The 21764-nt window shown below is 52.5% G+C and overlaps 1 protein-coding gene and 1 non-coding gene across 4 annotated transcripts in view; both read left to right on the forward strand.

The window, feature by feature from the left end:
* IGF2BP1 (insulin like growth factor 2 mRNA binding protein 1) overlaps positions 1-21764 on the forward strand; it is a 48574-nt gene that overhangs the window by 22745 nt on the left and 4065 nt on the right. The window contains exons 3-13 of one of the 3 annotated variants that reach the window (XM_029075749.2): positions 4098-4146; positions 4875-4926; positions 8845-8908; positions 9520-9801; positions 12508-12642; positions 13298-13420; positions 14472-14607; positions 17584-17706; positions 18849-18965; positions 20354-20428; positions 20810-20941. In XM_029075749.2, the coding sequence (XP_028931582.1) occupies positions 4098-4146; positions 4875-4926; positions 8845-8908; positions 9520-9801; positions 12508-12642; positions 13298-13420; positions 14472-14607; positions 17584-17706; positions 18849-18965; positions 20354-20428; positions 20810-20941 (1288 nt within the window). Of the gene's footprint in view, positions 1-4097; positions 4147-4874; positions 4927-8844; positions 8909-9519; positions 9802-12507; positions 12643-13297; positions 13421-14471; positions 14608-17583; positions 17707-18843; positions 18966-20353; positions 20429-20809; positions 20942-21764 lie in introns of all 3 variants that reach the window. The other 2 variants (XM_029075750.2, XM_029075751.2) reach the window with 2 other exon arrangements.
* Positions 5949-6085, forward strand: LOC114815358. The gene has a single exon (XR_003763121.1). It is a non-coding gene; the product is annotated as a small nucleolar RNA SNORA7 (small nucleolar RNA).

A 21764-nucleotide genomic window follows, 5' to 3' on the forward strand; every position in this document is an offset into this window, starting at 1 on the left:
ATCAAGCTGTCGAGGTGGGTATCCAGCGGGATCAGAGGGGAAACCCCCTTCTCCCAGGGAAACTCTCGCTGTGCCTGTTTGGAGCGGTCTCCTGCCGTTCGCTTGTGAGATGGTGGCTCAGTGGGTGGGGGCATTGGCACAAGGGGTTAGCTGAAGATAGTGGGCAGGGGGTCTGGTTGAGATTAAGGAAGGGGGTGTGAGTGCGACAATAATAATAATTGTGATATTGGTATTTGGGAGACAGCATGGTGTAGTGGATAGAGCACGGCCTGGGGGGTCAGAAGATCGTGGGTTCTAATCCTGGCTCCACCACTTGTCTGATGTGTGACCTGAAGTAAGTCGCTTCACTTCTCTGTACCTCAGTTTCCTCATCTGTAAAATGGACATCGAGACTGTGAACCCCACATGGGATAGGGGCTGTGTGCAAGCCGATTTGCTTGTATCCATCCCAGAGGTTGGTGCAGTGCCTGGCACACAGTAAGCATTTAACACATACAAGAATTATTATTATTTGTTGAGAACTAACTATGTGCCGGGCACCGTACTAAGCGCTGGGGTGGGTACAAAATAATTGGGTTGGACACAGTCCTTGCGCTTCACTGGGCTCACAGTCTTAACCCCCATTTAATAGATGAGGTAACTGAGGCCCAGGGACCGCATGTCCTGTCTCCACCCCTGGCCTGGCAGAAGTCCCCTCTTCCAGCCCCACCCCCTGCTGGCCCTGGGGGGCAGTGGGCTGGGGGTTTTTGGGGGGAAATGTCAAGAAGAAAGGGGCAGAGCTTTATATTAGGGTAAGCTTGATTGGCACCCGTGTCAGCCTCAGCTATAACAGGAGTCAGACTCCGTAGACACTGGGAAGTTCAGCTCGATCCAGCTGTGAACCAGTGAGCAGCTCATGTTCCCAGCCAGCTTTTGAGAGGGGGTTGCCTTGTAGGGGTGCTCCTTGCCCCGCCCTTTCCACCCTCCCTTCCCAGGAAGACACAGGACTCTTCCTCCTCCCCTTCTGGCTGATGGAGTCAAACCAAGTCCCAGAGAGGGTAAGCAGTTTGCCTAAAGACACACAGCCCCCGAGTCAGAGCTGGGATTAGAACCCAGCTCCCCTGGCTCTAAGTCCAGTCTACCTGCCCGTGGCAACCCACCCTCGACTTCCCCCTATCCTTGGCCTCTGAGCTGACTTTATAAGGACCTCAGGTTTTCAGGTACAGGATTGCAGGGAGAGCAGGCTGCCGACAGCCCCCAGCCCGGGTGCTAATGGAGGAGTGTCTAGAAAATGATTTTTCCAGCCTTAGTCTCCTGATGCCTTTATTCAGGCTATTTCTGTGGAGACTGAGGAGCAACATGGCCTAGTGGGAAGAGCACAGACCTGGGAGTCAGAGGACCTAGGTTCAAATCCTGTCGCTGCTGCTTGTCTGCAGGGTGACCTTGGGCAAAACACTAAACTCTCTGGGCCTCAGTTTCCTCATCTGTAAAATAGGGATTAAAATCCGACTTCCTCCTACTAAAACTGTGAGCCCCACATGGATGGGGACTGTGTCCAACCTGATTATTTTATATCTACCTCAGTGGGTATTACAGTGCTTGGCACAAGGTAAGCACATAACAAGTACCATTATTATTAGGCTGGCTCTGCTGAACCTGGGTAGTCTTAGCATCCTCGAGGTCACTGGGGTCACAGGAGTCCCTGAGCCAGCTTCTCTTTGCTGCCCCTTCTTCTTCTGCAGCTTCTCTACTCCTTCCCAGCTGCCCCTCACCCTGGGCCGGGGGACAGGGATGGTCAGCTCCTGGTCAGCCCCTGCTAATGTCCGTGCCGTCTGACCGTTTCCCCCGAGGGACAGGGCGGGACTGGTGGCCGAGCCAGCCTGGGGGAGGTCCATCGGCTTTCCGTGGAAACCCCCCAGACTACGTAGTGTTCACTGACCCAAGGGAACAAGCCCGCCCCATGGCCTTTGCCCCATGACCTTCGTCCCCTAGGCCCATCGGGATAAGAACAGTGCCCCCTGCTTTCTCCGAATTCCCGGTGTACCAAGCGTTCCCGGTGCTCCACGTGTTCCCGGTGCTCCTGGCTTTCCCAGCGCTCTCAACATTGTTGGCGCTCCCAGGGTTCCCAGTGCTCCCAGCTCGGACCAGGGATTGGAGCCACCAGGAGCAAACCCCTGGTTTCAGGCAGACCCACTGTAGTCTCACTCCGAGTTAACATCAGTTCTGTCCTTTGCCCTCATTCTTTCATTCAGTCGTATTTTTTGAGCGCTTATGGTGTGCAAAGCAGTGTATCAAGCAACTTGGAGAGTACAACAACAGACACATTTCCTGTCCAACATGCTCAAAGTCACAGCGGACTGCCCTAGACTCGCCACTTCTGACCCACTGGGCACCCGGCACTCCCTTCTTGCTAAGTACCATCAAACCACACCCCCCAGGGTCCTGCCTCACCTCCAAAAGACCCACTCCCCCCCCCCCAAGGAGGCCTTCCCTGACTGATTCCTGCAGCCCTGCTCTGCCCTCATCTCCTTATTGATTTGGACCGAACCAGTTACTCCCTCAGTTTCTTGTTTATTATTTACATCCACTTTCACCGGTTTTTAACTTCTCTGGGCCTCATTTTCCTCATCTGTAAAATGTGGATTCAGTGCCTAGTCTCCCTTCCCCTTAGACTGTGAGCCCTATGTGGGATCGGGACTGTATCCAACCTGATTATTTGGGACCGACCCCAGCACTTAGTCAATTGCATTTATCGTGCGCTTACCGTGTGCAAAACACTGTACTGAGCGCTTGGGAGAGTACAATGTAACAATAAACAGACACATTCCATGTCCAAAATGAGTTTACAGTCTAGAGGACTGCCCTCTGGTCAACCTCAGCCCCTTCCCTCAGCCGCCTCTACCACCATTATTATTTATTATTACCACTATTTATTCTTCAACAGTTTCCCCCATTAGATTACAAGCTCCTAGGGGACAGATACTCTTTCTTCTAAGTGTGTTGCGGTCTCTGAAGTGCCTAATCCAGGGTTCTGGCCTGAGGAGGTTTTCTTGGGAGTGGATAGAGAAGGAATGCGGCCTAGTGGAAAGAGCACGGAATTGGGAGTCAGGGAACCTGGGTTCTAATCCAGGCTTCTCCACTTGTCTGCTGTGTGGTCTTGGGTTAATCACACTATTTACGCCTCATTTCCCTTATCTGTAAAATGGGGATTAAGACTGTGAACCCTCTGTGGGATTGGGACTGTGAGTCTGCTGGATTATCTTGCATCTACCCTAGTGCTTAGTACAGTGCCTGGCACCTAGTAAGTGCTTAGCAAATGCGATTGAAAAAAATAGATGGAGAGGGGGCAGGAAGGAGGGGTCTGGGGCTGCATGTTGAGGCGGGACCATAGACGCAGGGGGTATTGTTGCCTCTCCCTGATTAGTCTGGGGAAGCAGAATGGCGTAGTGCATAGAGCATGGGCTGGGGAGTCAGAAGGTCATGGGTTCGAATCCCAACTCTGCCACCTGCCTGCCGTGTGGCTTTGGGCGAGTCGGTTCACTTCTCAGTGCCTCAGTTACTTCATCTGGAAAATGGGGATTAAGACGGTGAGCCCAGTGCGAGGCAGGGACTGTGTCCAACCTGAATTGCTTGTATCCCCCCCAGCACTTAGTACAGCATCTGGCATGTAGTAAGCGCTAAACAAATGCCACAGTTATAAATTATTGCCTCCAGAGGAGGCAGGTGGAGGGAGTTCCAGAAGAAAGGGGCAATTTGGGGATGGGGTAGTGGGGTAAGAAGGCAGCAACTTTTTGCAAGACTCATTCTGGTTTGTTGTTGGCTACCTCATGCCTAGCTGATTCTAATTCAATAACTTTTCCCCTCCCTTCTGCAAACCCACCCTGGTGGTTCCTCCCCTTGGCCTCCCTGGGCACTCCCCTCCTGTGCCCCCTCCCCATACCCTCTCCAGAAGCCCTCCCTGGTGCCCCGGATCCACACCCTCCCTGGACCCCCCCCCCCACCTTCCCCGGGGTCCCCTTCGGCCCCCACCGTCCCTGGGACGGACAGGTCGGGACCAGCCTGCCAGGTGAGGGCATGGGCACTGACCTGCGCTCCAACCTCTTCTCCCTTGATTTCAGGAGTCGGAAAATTCAGATCCGAAATATTCCCCCCCAGCTCCGGTGGGAGGTAAGTGTCCCAGGCCCTGAGGGGGTCAGGGGGTGTGCTGGATGGGGGTGGTGGAGCCAGTTGGTGGGGGAGGGGGCTGTAGGGCAGCCGAGACATGAACCAAACTGGGTGGTGCTTGGTCTGGGGCATTAGCCCCCTCATGTGGGTTTCTGGGCCCAGGGGGCTCCCCTGCACCAGCCTCTGATCGCTTGTGGGGCAGGGGCTGGAACTGGGCTAGGACTGGGTGGAGCTCCATCTCTGGGTCTGGACTGAATCTCTGTGACCACCAGAATACCTGACCAGCAGGTCAGGAGTCCGGCCCTGGATCCCCTTGGGGGTTTGGGGTTGCTATTTCTCTAGTCCAGCATGGGGGCCGAGGTGATGGCACCAAAGCTATCCAGAAGCCTCCGGGTGTGCTCTTCACCCACCTGGGGGAGGGGACTTAAGAAAGGGAACATTATAGCGTGATTCCGCTCCTCGGGGGCCCCAATCCAGCCCACAGTTCCCTGTAGACTTCCTTAGGCCTGCCCCCCGCCCCTCGACACCTTCTTTAGCCCTCTCCCGGCAAGTCATTCTTCATTCTCCTAAGCCACCGGCAAGCTGCCAATTGTGAGTGGCCCGGGGTGGGCAGACGTAGGCACCAAGCCTGGGGCTAGCCAGGCGTGGCAGGGAGTGGGGGTTGCCGGAGGGCGGGGGAAGAGATCCGACCCCAAGCATTTGGAAGAACGTTTCCCTCCCGGCTTTCCTAGGTGCTGGACAGTTTGCTGGCTCAGTACGGGACCGTGGAGAACTGTGAACAAGGTGGGCCCTGCGCGGGCTGAGGATTGGGGGGGATGAGGGAAGAGTGAAGGGAGAGACGGGAAGTGAAGATGGAGGAAGGGAGAGTGTGGAAGATCAATTGATCATGTGGGCATACTCCCTGTGGGCATGAATGTGTCTGCCAACTCTTCTGTCCTCTCCCAAGCACTTAGTACAGTACTGTGCACACAGTAAACACTCAATAAATTTGGTTGATTGATTTATTGACTGATTGAGTGAGCACTTACTGTATGCAGAGCACTGTATCAAATGCTTGGGAGAGATCAAGGAGGGCGGGAAAAGGAGGACAGAAGGGGAGGATGAGTGGGCAGGAGAGTAGAGGATGGGGGGAGGAAGGTGGATAGAGGATAGAATGGGTGTGGGGAGGGGAGGGAAAGGGGGCACGGGGAGCGGGCAGTGGGGGAGATTCTCTGGGTAGTTCATCTCTTGGCCTCACCCTCACTGGGGTTTGAATGACCTCTTAGCCTAGAGGCTGGGGCTCCCGGGGTCAGTCTTGCCAGCTCTCTCTATGCAGCTTAGAGAGCTATGGTAGAAGATCTGTGGATTTTTTAGTCATTGTTGTTCTCCAACCCGATCTGACCCCCAAATCTTTCCTGAGCCACTTTTGAGGATGATACTTAACAATGGGCAGCCAAATGATGGGAGCCCCAGCGGAGTTTACGATGTCTCGGAGACGTTCCGTCCCGGGAGTAGGACCGTACCTGTTCCCCCACCAGTCGCCTGGCCGGGCACGGGGGACTGGGTGAGAGATTGGGGATGGTTCGGTGCACACCCTCACCGCTACTGCAGAAACAACTCAAGTACATAACCTGCTGCCTATAGGTCTTACCTTTCCCCTCTTAATCCTTGCTGTCTGAGCAGTGCTCATCTAGAAAGGTGCACAACTTTTCCATCGTGGATAAAAAGCAGTGTGCACACTCATGAGAGGCAGTCTCACCATCATCTTTAGCCCGAATGACCGCTCAACACAAAATGTACACATTTGTCCTATGTGCTTGACATCACCCCTCTTAGGGTCACACCTGAGAGTTTCCTGTACTCTACCAGTCTCGACTATGGGAGGGGGAGTCAAGCAGAGGCAGATCTATTTCATTCCTAGCTTGGACAGTGGCTAGTGAGTGGAAAACAATCTGCTACAAGTCAAAACTCACCTGTGCTCCTCAGCAGCAGCATAGGAGAGAGTCAAGGGCAGAGACTCATGTTTATTGCATGGAAGGAGGTGATGGTCAACCACTTAGGATTTTTACCCAAGAAAACTCTATGGATCCACTACCAGAATGATTGCAGATGGAGGTGGGAGATTGGGAGATTTGTGTACATGGCGTCACTATGGGTTGGAGACTACTCGACAGCATAGGACAAGATGAACTTGACATCACCGAGGGTGAAACAGAGCTGTGGTCGCACCTCTGGCTAAGATCCACAGACACGGCTACACTGCAGACACAAAAAGATCGTCTTTTGTTGTGCTGTTGTGTTTGCAGTACCTGATGCTGTGTGCACGTTGGCCTCCTTGTCACACAAACCTTAAGAAGCTTCTGCTTCTTATTAGACGGTAGTGCGTCCTTAGCAGTTGACCCCCAGTTTTCAATTGGGATGCAGTATCACCTCAGTCTTTGTTTTATCTTGTCCCTAAAGTGTTTCTTCTGCCCTCCTTGCTTTTATTTCCCCATTTCAGCTCACCATTCAGCACTTGTTTGGGTCCCCCGCTGTCATCCAGTCTCTTCATCTAGTGCAGCCATGTGGAGGAGAGCATAGCTACAAAGCCAGGCGACTGACTTCATTCTAGATCTTCGTTGCTTGGGAGGCTGTCTTGCCATTCGATGTTCAGTCTAACCCATGAGTGACACTGTTGGAAAAGCTCAAGAAACCAATATGGTGTCTGTCGATATCCCAGCCAGGAAGAAGGCTGGACAGGTCTACAGTTCTATGCTACACTCTTCCAGTCTTCTCAAAGATGTGCTGGCCTTTCTGATTCAGTTCTCTATTTTTCTGGTCTGTCGGAGTATCACTGCCCAGGTAGCAGAATTCGTTGCCCGCCTTTAGCTCTGCTGCCAATACACATTTTAGGTTGTTCTGTAAGGCTTCCCTGGTTCTGGCTGATATATCGCCTCGGTATTCTTTAGGCATCTTATCAGCCTGTAGCGGCCAGCTGATTTGGCGAAGCCGGTCACAATCATTTGCACGTCTTTTCTGGTGTGGGCCTCGGGGGTAAGCTTATCTGCTTATGGCAGGTCTTGAATGGTTGTCAGGAGGATGATGTTCTAACTCTGTTGAGTTGGAAGAGATTCCCGGAGGAGCGGAAGCGTTGTTAACCACCTGCATCCAGGTCTCTGGTTGTATCCTCCAGCATGGGGGCGAAGGATGAGTCCAACAGGACTGGATCCACTCCACTCCACATCTCTGCTTTATCCCATCAGCGATGGGGGACGGTTAGGACAGAGCACCCCCCAGTTTGGATCCGGCCGGCCGGACCGCCGGCAAGGAACTTAGAATCTTGATGAAGTTTTCGGGGCAGCTCAATGTGCGTGGGAATTTCCAGAGCCTGAATCTGCTGCTGATGTCAGATGCTCCTGAGAGATCTGGGAAAACCAGGCAGAGGTCCTGGTGCTGCTCTCTGCACTTCCCTGGAATCTGCAGCACTTTAAAGACCACGTCCATTGGGTAACACCAGGATTTGAAGCCACACTAGGACTCTGGAAGTGTCCTGTCAGTGAAGCTCTTCAGGTGCTGATCCCAGAGAAAAAACTCTGCGTAGGGTTCTCTGCTTCTCCGCTGGTTCTCTGGCTGACAAACAGCATAGCCCAGTGGAAGGAGCCCGGGCCTGAAAGTCAAAGGATCTGGGTTCTAATACCAGTTCTGCGACTTGCCTGCTGTGTGACCTTGGGCAAGTCACTTCACTTCTCTGTGGCTCAGTTCCATCATCTGCAAAATGGAGATTCAATATCACTTCTCCCTTGTATTTAGACATGAGCTTCATGTGCAACCTGATGATCTTGGATTTACCTCAGCTTTTATTACAGTGCTTGGCACACAGTAAGCGCTTAACAAATTCCAGAGTTATTATTATTATTATTAGGGTCTTGCCATCAATAGAAAGCAAGGAGATTATGCCTCTACAATGGCCACAATCTGATCTTTCAACCTATTCCCTGAAGATGGAGCCTTTGGGGATGTGCCCTCCTCCTCCTTCTCTTTTTTCTTTTCCTCCTTCTCTTCCTCCTCCTCCTCCTCCGTGGTTCATTGGTTGAGGAAGAGCAAGGGGTTCTCTCAGGGTTGGCAGTTCTCAGAGTGGGGTTCAGCAGTAGGTCCAGGTGGGAGGTTTTCTAAGAGACGCAGGGCCTCATCTTCAGTAAGAGAAGGTTTGTTAAGGAGAATATTGAAATGTTGGCTAATGAAGCTGCAAGGCATAGTAGATAAAGCATAGGCCTGGGAGTCAGGAGGTCATGGGTTCTAATCCCGGCTCTGCCACTTGTCTGCCGTCTGAGCGTGGACAAGTCACTCCACTTCTCTCTGCCTCAGTTACCTCATCTGTAAAATGGGGATTAAGACTGTGAGCGCCGTATGAAACAGGGACTGTGTTCTTGTTAAGCACTTACTATGTGCCAAGCACTGTTCTAAACACGGAACTAGATCCAAGTTAATCAGGTTGGATATAGTCCCGGTCCCACATGGGGCTCACACACTTAACAGTAGAGGTAACTGTTGCCCAGAGAAGTGAAGTGACTTCCCCAAGACGTGTCACATAGCAGACACGTAGCAGAAGCACTCAACAGATGCCCCCATTATCATTTATTGTTATTCCCAGGCAGGACACTGGGGAGTCGGAAGGGGCCGGAGGGGAACGGTCAGAGGCCTCCCTTGGCCGGCATCTTGACCCTGGATGGTTTCTCTTTGCAGTGAACACGGAGAGCGAGACAGCTGTAGTCAACGTCACCTATTCCAACCGGGAACAAACGCGGCAGTGAGTGGGGAATGGGCCGGGAGGCGTGGAATACTTGTCCCCCTGTGGGGGGAGTTTTAGTCTTGGTACAAGGAGTGCCCGGTGTTGCCCACTGTAATAAGCGCTTAACGAACACCATAATGATAATTATTAATGTAATGATAATTATTATTATCACACCATGGGTCAGTGTGAGCTGTCAGGGAGGGGATGGGGGCTAACCTAGGGTGGGGGGAGCGTGGCAACCTCCCCGCCCCCCCCACTAGTCCCTGGGTGGGAGCTATGACTTCTCTGTGGCCTTGATGATGGCGCCACCTTTTGGGCGCTCTGGGGAACTCCAGGGCCCGGCCTTGGGCCTTGAGCGTGTACCTGGATGGCACCGGATCATTCAATAGTATTTATTTGTATTTATTGAGCGCTTACTATGTGCAGAGCACTGTACTAAGCGCTTGGAATGTACTGGGTCCCGAGGGAACCATGGTACACGAGTGGGGGTCGGGGTGCGGGGCGTCGGAGTCCCCCGGCACTCGGCCCGTCACCCGCCGCGCCCTCCTGATGGTGGTTTCCGAAGCTTCGGGGTCTGGGGTCGCTTGGGGGCCCGGGGGCTGGACTGACCTTTCTTGTGGCTGCAGGGCCATCTCCAAGTTGAACGGCCACCAGCTGGAGAGCCACGCCCTGAAGGTCTCCTACATCCCCGACGACCAGCCGGCCCAGGGCTCGGAGGGCGGGCGCCGGGGAGGCCTCGGCTCCCGGGGCGGGCCCGGGCGGGGGTCTCCCGGGGCGGCCGGGACCCCGGCAAAGCAGCAGGCGGCCGACGTCCCCCTGCGCCTGCTGGTGCCCACCCAGTACGTGGGCGCCATCATTGGCAAGGAAGGGGCCACCATCCGCAACATCACCAAGCAGACCCAATCCAAGTGAGCTCGACTTGGGGGGCGGGTACGGGAAGCGGGCACGGGAAGCGGGCCAGGTTGGTGGGTGGGGTGGGGCCGGCTGGACTGGAGAACAACTAATTAATCAATTGGTGGTATTTACCGAGTGCCTTCCGTGGGCAGAGCACTGTACGAAGCGCTTTGGAAAGAAAATCAGCACAGCCTAGTGGAAAGAACACAGGCTCGGGAGTCAGAGGACCTGGGTTCTAATTCCAGTTCTGCCAACTCACATGGCCTTGTAGAAAGAGGACGGGCCTGGAGTCAGAGGACATGGATTCTAATGCCGGCTCCACCGCGTGACATTCTTTCATTCATCCTGTCTGCTGTGTGACCTTGGGCAAGTCACTTCGCTTCTCTGGGATTCAGTTCCTCCATCTGTAAAATGGGGATTAAGACTGTGACCTCCATGTGGGACAGGGACTGTGAACAACCTGCTTACCTTTTATCTACTCCAGCGCTTAGAACACTGATTAACACAAAATAAGCTCTTAACAAATGCCACAACTATTATTACTATTATTTTTATTATTAACTGCTTGCTGTGTGACCTTGGGTGGGTCACTTTACTTCTCTGTGCCTCAGTTTCCTCAACTGTAAAATGGGGGCTCAATTCTCCCTCCTATTTAGGCTGCGAGTCCCTGCGAGACCGTGTCCAACCTGATTAACTCGTATCTATCTCAGGGCTTAGAACGGTGTTTGACACATAGTAAACACTTAACAAATGCCATTAAAAAATAGCACATCACCTTCCCTGCCTACAAAGGAACTTTACAGTCTATAGGGGGAAACAGACATTAAGGTAAATTACAGACAGTGGAAATGGCAGGTTATAAAAACGTCTAAGTGTTGCGGGAGTAGGATGAAGATCAAATGTTTAAGAAGTACAGATTCAAGTGAATAGGCGATGTAGAAGATAGGTGAATGGAGAAAACGAGGACTTAGGCTTTCCAGGACTTAATACAGTGCTCTGCACATACTAAGCACTCAATAAATACTACTGATGGATTGACTGTTTAGGGACGGTGTCTTTGAGGTGTGATTTTCGGAGAGCTTTGAAAATGGGCAAGTGGTGGTCTGTAGGATATGAAAGAGGAGGGGAATTCCAGGTCAGTGGGAGGAGGTGGGCAAGGGGTCGTCATCAGCGGGGTAGATGAGCTCGAGGTAAGAGAACAGGTTGGCACTGGAGGAGCAAAGTGTGCGGGCTGGGTTGTGTTGTAGTAGGGGATCAGCGAGGTAAGGTAGGAAGCTGACCGAGTGCCTTGAAGTTGATACTAAGGAGTTTCTGTTGGTTGTGGAAATGGATAGGCAACCACTGGAGGATTTTGAGGAGAGGGGAGATGTGGAGTGAGCGGTCTTCAAGAAAAATGATTCACGCAGCAGGGTGAAGTAAGGGCTAGAGAGAAGAGAGATAGGAGGCAGGATTTCTGATGGCAGAAACCCGGACCTCAGGACCCCAGCTCGGAGCCCAGAAACTCCAGTGTGATTTCAAAAAGATGGCAGCCCCTATGGGGAACCCTCTCTATTGGGCGTGATGGAGACTCCTGCAGCCTCAGGCCGAGACGGGGTGAAGCTGGCTTGATTGGGAGGGGGCAAGAAAAGGGGGAAATCCAGCCAGCGGGGCAGCTGCGGGGGAAGCGGCTGCAGGCAGAGAAGAAGCGTCTAGACAGGCTGGGGACAGAAGCGGCTCGGAGGGCCGGGGACAGAAGCATCTAGACGCCGAGAAGCAGCATGGCGTCGCGGATAGAGCACGGGCATGGGAGTTTGAAGGTCATGGGTTTTAATCCCAGCTCCACCACTAGTCTGCTGTGTGACCTTGGACAAGTCACTTCATTTCTCTGTGTCTCGCTCACCTCGTCTGTAAAATGGGGATTGAGACTGAGAGCCCCACATAGGAAAGGGACCGTGTCCAACTTGATTTGCTTGTATCCACCCCGGCACTTAGTACAGTGACTAGCACTGTAGCACTGCTTAACAAATACCATCATTATCCTTATTATTATCAGATGGACCAGAGGCAGGATTGGGAAGCAGCTGGCTAGGGTTGGCAGACGGAGGCCTCCGATCGGCAGAGTGATTTTGGGACCGCTGCTCTTCTCCCTTGACAATGGGATGAGTGTCGCTCACAAAAGTGTGTAAGCCTATTTACGTGTCAGATCGCAAGCTTCTGGAAGGCAAGGATTATGTCTGCCAACTCTGCTGGGATCTCCCGAGTACCTTTTCCAGGGCTCTGCCCCCCACGGGAGTTGCTCGATCAATACTAAATCAAGGATTGATTGATAATAATAACAATAATAATTATGGTACTTAAATGCTTACTGTGTGCCAGGCACTGTATTAAGCCCTGGGGTAGATACAAGGAAATCGGGTTGGACACAGTCTCTGCCCTACAAAGCGCTCACGGTCTTAGTCCCCATTTTACAGGTGAGGTAACTGAGGCCCAGAGAGGTGAAGTGACTTGCCCAAGGTCACACAGCAGACAAGTGGCAGAACAGGGATTAGAAACCTTGACCGTTTGACTTCCAGGTCCGTGCTCTACCCACTATGCCATGCTGCTTCCCCACTATGCCATGCTGAGAGGCCCAGCATGGGGGAGGGAGCGGGAAGGAGCCTCCGATCCAGTGGGAGGGGGTTGCGGGTGGGCGGGCAGAGAAGCATTCCGGGAGGGTGAGCTGGCCTCGGGTGTGCCCGCAGGATCGACGTGCACAGGAAGGAGAACTCGGGGGCGGCGGAGAAGGCCATCAGCATCCAGTCCAGCCCCGGGGGCTGCTCTTCCGCCTGCAGGATGATCCTGGAAATCATGCACAAGGAAGCCAAGGACACCAAGACGTGAGACCTCACCCACCTCGGCGAGACCCCGGTCTAGTGGGAGGGAGGGCCGGATGCCATCTGGTCCTCGGGGACCCCTGGTACTGGGGCAAGGAGGGATGGACGCAGTCCTGTCTTCATGCAGCGTGGCTCAGTGGAAAGAACCCAGGCTTGGGAGTCAAAGGTCACAGGTTCGAATCCCGGCTCTGCCACTTGTCAGCTGTGTGACTGTGGGCAAGTCACTTCACTTCTCTTTGCCTCAGTTACCTCATCTGTAAAATGGGGATTAACTGTGAGCCTTATGTGGGTCAACCTGATGACCCTGTATCTACCCCAGCGCTTAGAACAGTGCTGTGCATATAGTAAGCGCTTAATAAATACCAACATTATTATTATTATTATGTGACTTCAGGACCATAGTGGGGGAGAGGAGGGTGCAGACCTGTCCTTGGAGGACCCTCATGGTCTAGTGGGAAATAGGGGTGGATGCCTTCCTATCCTTGGGGGACCCCCAGTTGGACAGGATCTTCTGTGCCTCGGGCCACGGTCTGGGCTAACAGCCTAACGGTCTTCGCTGTCAGTAGCCGAGAGGGTCGGGGAACCCTGGAGGGGGGCAGACCCGGAGATCCCACCTGTGCAGCCCCTTCAGAGCCCCCCGACTGCCCTCTCCCCCCAGAGCTGACGAGGTGCCCCTGAAGGTCCTGGCACACAACAACTTCGTGGGCCGGCTGATCGGGAAGGAGGGACGAAACCTGAAAAAGGTGGAGCAGGACACCGATACCAAGATCACCATCTCCTCGTAAGGACCCTGCGCCCCGCTTCCTCTACCTCAACCTGCCCCCCATCTCCCGGCCCCGCTTCCCCATCCCATCTCACCTCGTGCGAATCATCACCCGTCTTGGAGAGCTTGGGGCTCAGCACCCCCAGGCTCCTGGACCTGACTTGCCTTCCTGCCCCCTCCCCCAGCCAGTTGAAAACACATGGATCTGGGGGTCCAAGCGGGGGCAGAGCAAGGGGTCTCCAGATTGTAAACTCCCAGAGGCAGGGAGCGTATTTACCTATTGTACTATACTGTATTCTCCCCCGTGCTCGTACGGGGCTCTGCACACTATAAACGCTCCAGCATGAAGTAGTAAGAAACAGCACGGCATAGTGAGAAGCAGCCTGGCATAGAAGCATAGACCTGGAAGTCAAGTGGTCGTGGGTTCTAATCCTAACTCAGCCACACCCCTGCTGTGTGACCTTGGGCAAGTCGCTTCACTTCTCTGTGCCTCAGTTACCCCATCTATAAAATGGGGATCCAGACTGTAAGCCCCACATGGGACAGAGACCGTGCCCAACCCGATTTGTTTGCATTCACTCCAGTGCCCAGCACAGTACTTGGTACATAGTAATTGCTTAGCGAATATGATCGTTATTATAATTACTGATTAATTGATTGGGTATGTGGTGGGGACCTCAGGGGAGGCTGCCCGGTGAACTCATTTGCAGCATAGCTTAGTGGAAAGAGCCTGGGCTTGGGAGTCAGAGGTCATGGGTTCTAATCCCGCCTCTGCCATTTGTCTGCTGTGTGACCTAGGGCAAGTCACTTAACTTCTCTGTGCCTCAGTTCCCTCATCTGTAAAATGGGGATGAAGACTGTGAGCCCCATGTGGGACAACCTGATTACCTGGTATCTACCCCAGTGCTTAAAACAGTGCAGGGCACATAGTAAATGCTTAACAAATACCATCATTATTATTTGCCCATTCACCCCTCTCTGGGTCCTCCCGAGGTCCTCGGGGCTCAAGCGGGGGCTCGGCCGGGGCCCCGGGGGGGTCACCTCGCTCCGCTCCCTCTCTCCCGTCCAGCCTTCAGGATCTGACCCTGTACAACCCCGAGAGGACCATCACGGTCAAGGGCTCCATCGAGAACTGCAGCAGGGCCGAGCAGGAGATCATGAAGAAAGTACGTGAGGCCTATGAGAACGACGTGGCGGCCATGAGCGTGAGTATCGGGGGTTCGTTCATTCATTCGTTCCCTCAATCGTATTCATTGAGTGCTTACTGTGTGCAAAGCACTGTACTAAGCGCTTGGGAGAGGACAATAGAACAGTCAACAGACACATTCCCTGCCCTCTGTTCCTACCCGCCCCACCTCGCTCGTCAGCCTCAGTCCATCAGGCAACAAGCCCCTCCCTCTACCCCCATTTGGGGCAGGGCTCTAGACCAGGCAGCCGTGACTTTGACAGAGATTATGATTATGATTATTATGGTAGTTGTTAATAATAATAATAATGACATTTGTTAAGTGCTTACTATGTTCGAAGCGCTGGGGTAGATACAACGTTATCAGATTGTCCCACCTGGAGCTCACAGTCTTAATCCCCATTTTACAGACGAGGGAAAGGAGGCACAGAGAAGTGAAGTGATTTGCCCAAAGTCACACCGCTGACAAGTAGTGGAGCTAGGATTAGAACCCACCACTGCTGACTCCCAAGCCCGAGCTCTTTCCACTAAGCCATGTTGCTTCTCGTGCTTACTGTGTTAAGTGCTTACCATCTGCCAAGCACTGTTCTAAGCACTGGGATGGACACAGCCCCTCTCACCGGGGGCTCCCGGTCTGATGGGAATACCGAACAGTCAAATGGATCATTCCTGCCTCCACTGCGGAGAGACAGAAAGCATGGTCTAGTGCCTAGAGCCCGGGCCTGGGAGTCAGAAGGTCATGGGTTCTAATCCCAGCTCAACCACTTATCCGCTGTGTGATCTTGGGTAAGTCACCTCACTTCTCTGTGCCTCGGTTCCCGAAACTGTAAAATGGGGATTAAGACTGTGAGCCCTGTGTGGGACAGGAACTCTGTGTCTAACCCAATTATCTTGTGTCTACCACAGCACTTAGAACACTGTTTGGTACACAGTAGGCGCTTTAGAAATACCATAACTATTATTGTAATTATTATATGGCCTATTGGGAAGAGCCTGGGCCTGAGAGTCAGAGGACCTAGGTTCTAATCCTGACTCCGCCTCTGTGTGATCTTGAGCAAGTTACTTAACTTTTCTGAGCCTCAGTTTCCTCATCTGTAAAATGAGGATTCACTACCTGTTCTCCCTCCACTTCACTTAGATTTTGAGCCTCATGTGGGACAGAGACTGTGTCCAACCTGATTATCTTGTATTTACTCCAGCGCTTAGAACAGTTACATAACAAGCATAATTATTAATTATTATTATTTAGGCTGGGAGTCCCACTTGGAACAGGGATTGTGTCCTATCTTGTGCTTAACCCTGTGCTTAGTACTGTGATTGATACATAGATATATAATGGAGAAACAATGTGGCTTAGTGGATAGAGCATGGACCTGGGAATCAGAAGGTCATGGGTTCTAATCCTGGTTCCGCCTCCTGTCTGCTGTGTGACTTTGGGCAAGTCACTTCACTTCTCCAGGCCTCAGTTACCCCATCTGTAAAACGGAGATTAAGAGTGTGAGCCCAATGTGGGACAGGCACTGTGTCCAACCTGACTAACTTGTATCTACCCCGGCACTTAAGACAGTGCTTAACACATAGCAAGTGCTTAACAAGGGCCATAATTATTATATTAATTCATCCATTCAGTCGTATTTATTGAGCGCTTATGGTGTGCTCCCAATAAGCGCTTGGGAGAGTACGATACAACAATAAACAGACATTCCCTGCCCACGATGAGCTTCCATTGCCGGTCCTTTACTCAATCCCTTTTTAACTACTAAACTCCCCCATCTCCTCCATACCCCTGCTTCCCCTAAAAAATACCTCAAATATTCTTATTGCTATGGTTAATATTATTATTAATAAAGGCCCAGCCGGGCTGAGGAGGGGTACGGGTCAGTGCTGACTGGGAAGACGGCCTTGAACAGGGTCTTGAAGCTGGCCTGGGGCTGACTGGGGTCGGGAATGTGAGGGGGAACCCGCCCCCCTCAGATGCTCTGAAGGAGGAGGAGAGAGGGTGAGGCAAGATCCCTCTTATCTGCTCTGCCACTGTCGTACTGAGCCACCTCGAGCAAGTCACTTAACCTCTCTGGGCCCAAAGAAGAGATCGTCTTTGCTCTCGGCTCCACGCCCATCCTGCTCCTTTTCCCGCTCCCTATTGTATGCCCTGTCCTAGTCTGCCCGATTCCAGGCCCGCTCCCTATCCCATGCCTTGTCAGGCAGTCATTCAGTTGCATTTATTGAGCGCTTACTATGGGCAGAGCACTGTACTAAGCGCTGGGAAGAGTATGATACAACAATAAACAGACACATTCCCTGCCCACAGTGAGCTTGCAGTCTAGAGGGGTCTCACTCTCTGCCCCATTGCCTATCAGTTATTTATTGATTCATTCATTCAATCGTATTTATTGAGCGCTGTGTGCACAACACTGGCCTAAATGCTCGGGAGAGTGCAATACAGCAATAAACAGCCACATTCTCTGCCCACAAGAAGCTTACAGTCTAAAGTGGGGGATCAGACATCATAACGTAATCCCCGATTAGACTGTAAACCCGTGAAAGGGCAGGGTCTGTCTCTATCTGTTACTGATTTGTCCACATTCCAACCGCTTAGTACAGTGCTCTGCAGATAGTAAGCACTCAATAAATACTATTGAATGAATGAATAACAAATAAATAAAATGAGAGATATGAACATAGGTGATGTGGGGCTGAGAGGGGGGAAGAGCAAAGGGAGCGACTCAGGGAAACGTGGAAGGGAGTGGGAGATGAACCCGCTCCCTGCCCCATGCCGTGTCCCACTTTCTGCCCTGTGCCCTGTTCTGCTCCCTATCCTGCTCTCTGCCCTGAGACATTCTCTGTCTCACTCTCTGTCCCCCACCTTGTCCCGCTTCCTACCCTGTGCCCTGTCGAGCCCTCTACCCATACGCTGCCCGGTCGCCAGCCCTGAGTGCTAGAGGAAGCAGAGGGAGCGGGCCTTTTTCCTGACCCCTTCCTATCTCTTCTTCCTCAGCTGCAGTCTCACCTGATCCCTGGCCTCAACCTGGCTGCCGTCGGCCTCTTCCCAGCCTCCTCCAGCACCGTCCCGCCTCCTCCCAGCGGCGGTTCGGGGGCGGCCCCTTACAGCTCCTTCACGGTATGGTGGTCAGGTGGGAGGGTCAGGGAGGGGTGGGACGGAGGCTCCCACAATCTCTCCATCTGGAGCTTGGTTCCGAAGGTCTTCACTGCTGGGGCGGGTCCCCCTGGGGTCACCCAAGGGTGGTGGCCGGGCAAACCCCTCTCAAGAAACATCACTGTCCTCCAGCGCTGGAGTTGAAAGGAAGGGAATCAGTCAATCAATGCTATTTATTGAGTGCTTACTATGCGCAGAGCACTCTACTAAGCACTTGGGAGACTACAATACAGGCGAGGGAACGTGTCTCCTGACTTTGTTATATTGTACTCTTCCAAGCGCTTAGTACAGTGCTCTGCACACAGTAAGCACTCGATAAATTCCACTGATTGATAAGGAGTTTCCAGTCTAGAGGGGGAGACGCGCATTAGAATAAATTCTAGGTACGTACATAGGTGCTGTGGGGTTGAGGATGGGGTTGAAGCATAGTGGAGAGAGCCCAGGCCTGGGAGTCAGGAGGTCATGGGTTCTAATCCCAGCTCTGCAACTTGTTTGCCGTATGACTGTGGGCAAGTCACTTCACTTCTCTGTGCCACAGTTACCTCACCTGTAAAATGGGGATTGAGACTGTGAGCCCCACCTGAGACGGGGACTGCGTCCACCCCGATTTGCTTGTGTCCACCCCAGTGCTTAATACAGTGCCTGGCACACAGTAAGCGCTCAATGAATACCACGGTTATTGTTATTATTGAATATCAAGTGCCTAAGAGGTGGAAAACAGACTGTGAGCCCGTTTTTGGGTAGGGATTTTCTCTATCTGCTGCTGAATTATACTTTCCAAGCACTTAGCACAGTCCTCTAGACACAGTAAACACTCGATAAACACGATTGAATTATTGAATGAAAATGCAAAATGCATAGGTGACCCAGAAGGGAAAAGAGAGTAGGGGAAATGAAGGTTGTTGAGGGAGGCCTCTTGGAGGAGATATGGCTTTAGGAAGGCTTTGAAGATGGGGAGAGTGGTGGTATTTAGGACATGTGATTCAGTCCCCTGCCTCCAGGCTGGGGATTCCACACCCTACTTTGGCCTCCTGAACTGGTGTCCTTTGTGCCTCGGCGTTCGGGAAGTTCGTCTTTAAGTCTAACCCTGCTCTCTCTTGTTGCAGCCTCCAGAACAAGAGATGGTGCAGGTGTTCATCCCGGCTCAGGCCGTGGGTGCCATCATCGGCAAGAAGGGGCAGCACATTAAGCAGCTCTCTCGCTTTGCCAGCGCCTCCATCAAGGTGACTTCTGTGGGGGAAGGAGGAGAGCACCCTTTGAGGGTTATTCATTCATCCAATCGTATTTATTGAGCGCTTACTGTGTGCAGAGCACTATACTAAGTGCTTATAAGGCACAATACTGCAGTAATCAATACAGACAATCCCTGGCCACAACGGGCTTACAATCTAGAAGGGGGAGAAAGACATCCAAACCAGTAACTAGGCAGCAATATAAATAAATAGAATTATAGATATATACGTATATACATAAGTGCTGTGGGGCGGGGAGAGAGGGGGCAGAGCGAAGGGAGCAAGTCGAGGTGATGCGGAAGGGAGCGGGAGCTGAGGAAGAGGGGGCTTAGTCTGGGAAGGCCCCTTGGAGGAGATCTTCAATCGTATTTCATTCCATTTATATATTGAGTGCTTACTGTGTGCAGAGTATTGTACTAAGCGCTTGGGAGAGTTCAATACAACACGTTCCCTATCCACAACGAGCTTACAGTCTAGAGGGGGAGACAGGCATTAATACAAATTTTAAAAAATTGCAGATATGGATATAAGGGCTGTGGGGCTGGGAGGGAGGATGAATAAAGGGAGCAAAGGGGACGCTGAAGAGAGTGGGAGAAGAGGAAAGGAGGGCTTAGTCAGGGAAGGCCTCTTGGAGGAGATGGGACTTCGATAAGGCTTTGAAGTTGAGGGGGAGTAATTGTCGGATATGAAGAAAGAGGGTGTTGGAGACCAGAGGCAGACATGGGCAAGAGGTCGGCGCTTATATAGATGAGGCCGAGGTACAGTGATTAAGTCTGCATTAGAGGAGCGAAGTATGCCAGATAGGTTGTAGTAAGAAAGTAGCGAGGTAAGTAGCAGGGGACAAGGTGATGGAGTGCTTTAAAGCCAATGGTAAGGAGTTCTTGAGGAGTGGGGAAACATGGCCCGAACATTTTTGCAGAAAAATGATCTGGGCAGTAGTGTGAAGTGTGGACTACGGTGGGGAGAGACAAAAGGCAGGGAGGTCAGCAAGGAGGCTGATACCGTAATCAAGGCAGGTGAGGATAAGTGATTGGATTAACATGGGAGCAGTTTGGATGGAGAGGAAAGGGCAGATTTTAGCTGTGCTGCGAAGGTCGAACCCACAGGATTTAGTGATGGATTGAATGTGTGGCTTGAATGAGAGAGAGGAGTCAAAGATAATGCCAAGATTACGAGCTAGTGAGGCAGGAAGGATGGTGGTGCCATCTACAGTGATGGGAAAGTCATAGGGAGGACAGGGTTTCAGTGGGAAGTTTTGTTTTAGGCATGTTAAGTTTGAAGTGACAGCGGGATATCCTCAGGAACGGCCTTGAGCTCAAGGCAGGGAAGCCTGTCCTCCGTCCCACCCCACCCTCGCTCATTGTCTGTCTGATTTTTAGATCGCTCCCCCAGAGACCCCGGACTCCAAAGTGCGTACGGTCATCATCTCCGGTCCCCCGGAGGCTCAGTTCAAGGTACCGTCTTCCCCGTGGCCGGCTGGCAGGGTGGGATGGGGTCAGGCGGGGAGAGGAGGAGCCTCTCGTCATCCAGAGAGACAATGAGCTCAAGGTCCTTAGTGGTCTTTCGGCCCTTCCTGCCCCTGGGTGGAAAGATGGGTCCGGAAAGATGGGAAGCCAGCATTATTTGACAATCATCTGGCCGTAGCCTGGGGCAAGAGCTGAAGAGCCGGCCAGGGGCCGAGAGCCTGGCCCACCCCAGACTCTGACGTGACCCTTCCCCACCCTGGTGAGGCCTGAGAGAGCTCAACACTCCCTGTACGGTGAGGCTTGTGGGACTGCCCCGACCCCCGATCCCCGGCAAAGTCTGAAGGAGTTCACCCTCCTTCCCTGCCTCAGGCACAGGGCCGGATCTACGGCAAGCTCAAGGAGGAGAACTTCTTCAGCCCCAAGGAGGAAGTGAAGCTGGAGACGCACATTCGGGTCCCAGCCTCCGCGGCCGGACGCGTCATCGGCAAAGGCGGCAAAACTGTGAGCGGGGTCTGCGGGGCGTCAGGAGGTGGGATGGGGGTGGGACCTCCCCTCCCTTCCCCTCTCCTCCCCGGTTGGGGTCTTCGAAGGTTGGGGCCTTTGAAGACGAGGCGGCCCCAGGGCCGGGGCTGGGGGAAGGGGATCAAGCAGAAGATGACGGAACTGAGGCACGGAGAAGTGAAGTGACTTGCCCAAGATCACATAGCAGACAGGTGGCAGAGCCGGGATTAGAACCCAGTCCTTGGGACTTTCAGGTCAATGCTCTGTAATTTATTTATATTAATGTCTGTCTCCCCTCCTAGACTCTAAACTCGCTATGGGCAGGGAATGTGACTGTTTATTGTTGTATTCTCCCAAATACTTAGTACACTTCTCTGCGTACAGTAAGCACTCAGTAAATACGAGTAAATCGTCATGGCCAAGGTGTTAATGTAGCGCTCTCTGAGTGCAGAGCACTGTACTGAGCATTGGCAAGGAATATGAGCGTTAGTTGGGGTCCCTGGCCCTCAGGGGGCTCACAAATAATAATAATAATGATGATGGTATTTGTAAAGTGCTCTCTATGTGCCAAGCACTGTTCTAAGTACTGGGGTAGATACAAGGTAATCAGGTTCTCTAACGTGGGGCTCCAAGTCTTAATCCCCATTTTACAGATGGCACATAAAAGTGATTTGCCCCAAATCACACAGCTGACAAGTGGCGGAGCGAAGATTAGAACCCACGATCTCCGACTCCCAAGCCTGTGCTCTTTCCATTAAGCCACAGTATTTGTTCACGTATTCAATTGTATTTATTGAGCACTTATGGTGTGCAGAGCACTGTA

This window comes from Ornithorhynchus anatinus, chromosome 11, assembly GCF_004115215.2.
Source record: "Ornithorhynchus anatinus isolate Pmale09 chromosome 11, mOrnAna1.pri.v4, whole genome shotgun sequence".
Classification (NCBI taxonomy): Eukaryota; Metazoa; Chordata; class Mammalia; order Monotremata; family Ornithorhynchidae; genus Ornithorhynchus; species Ornithorhynchus anatinus.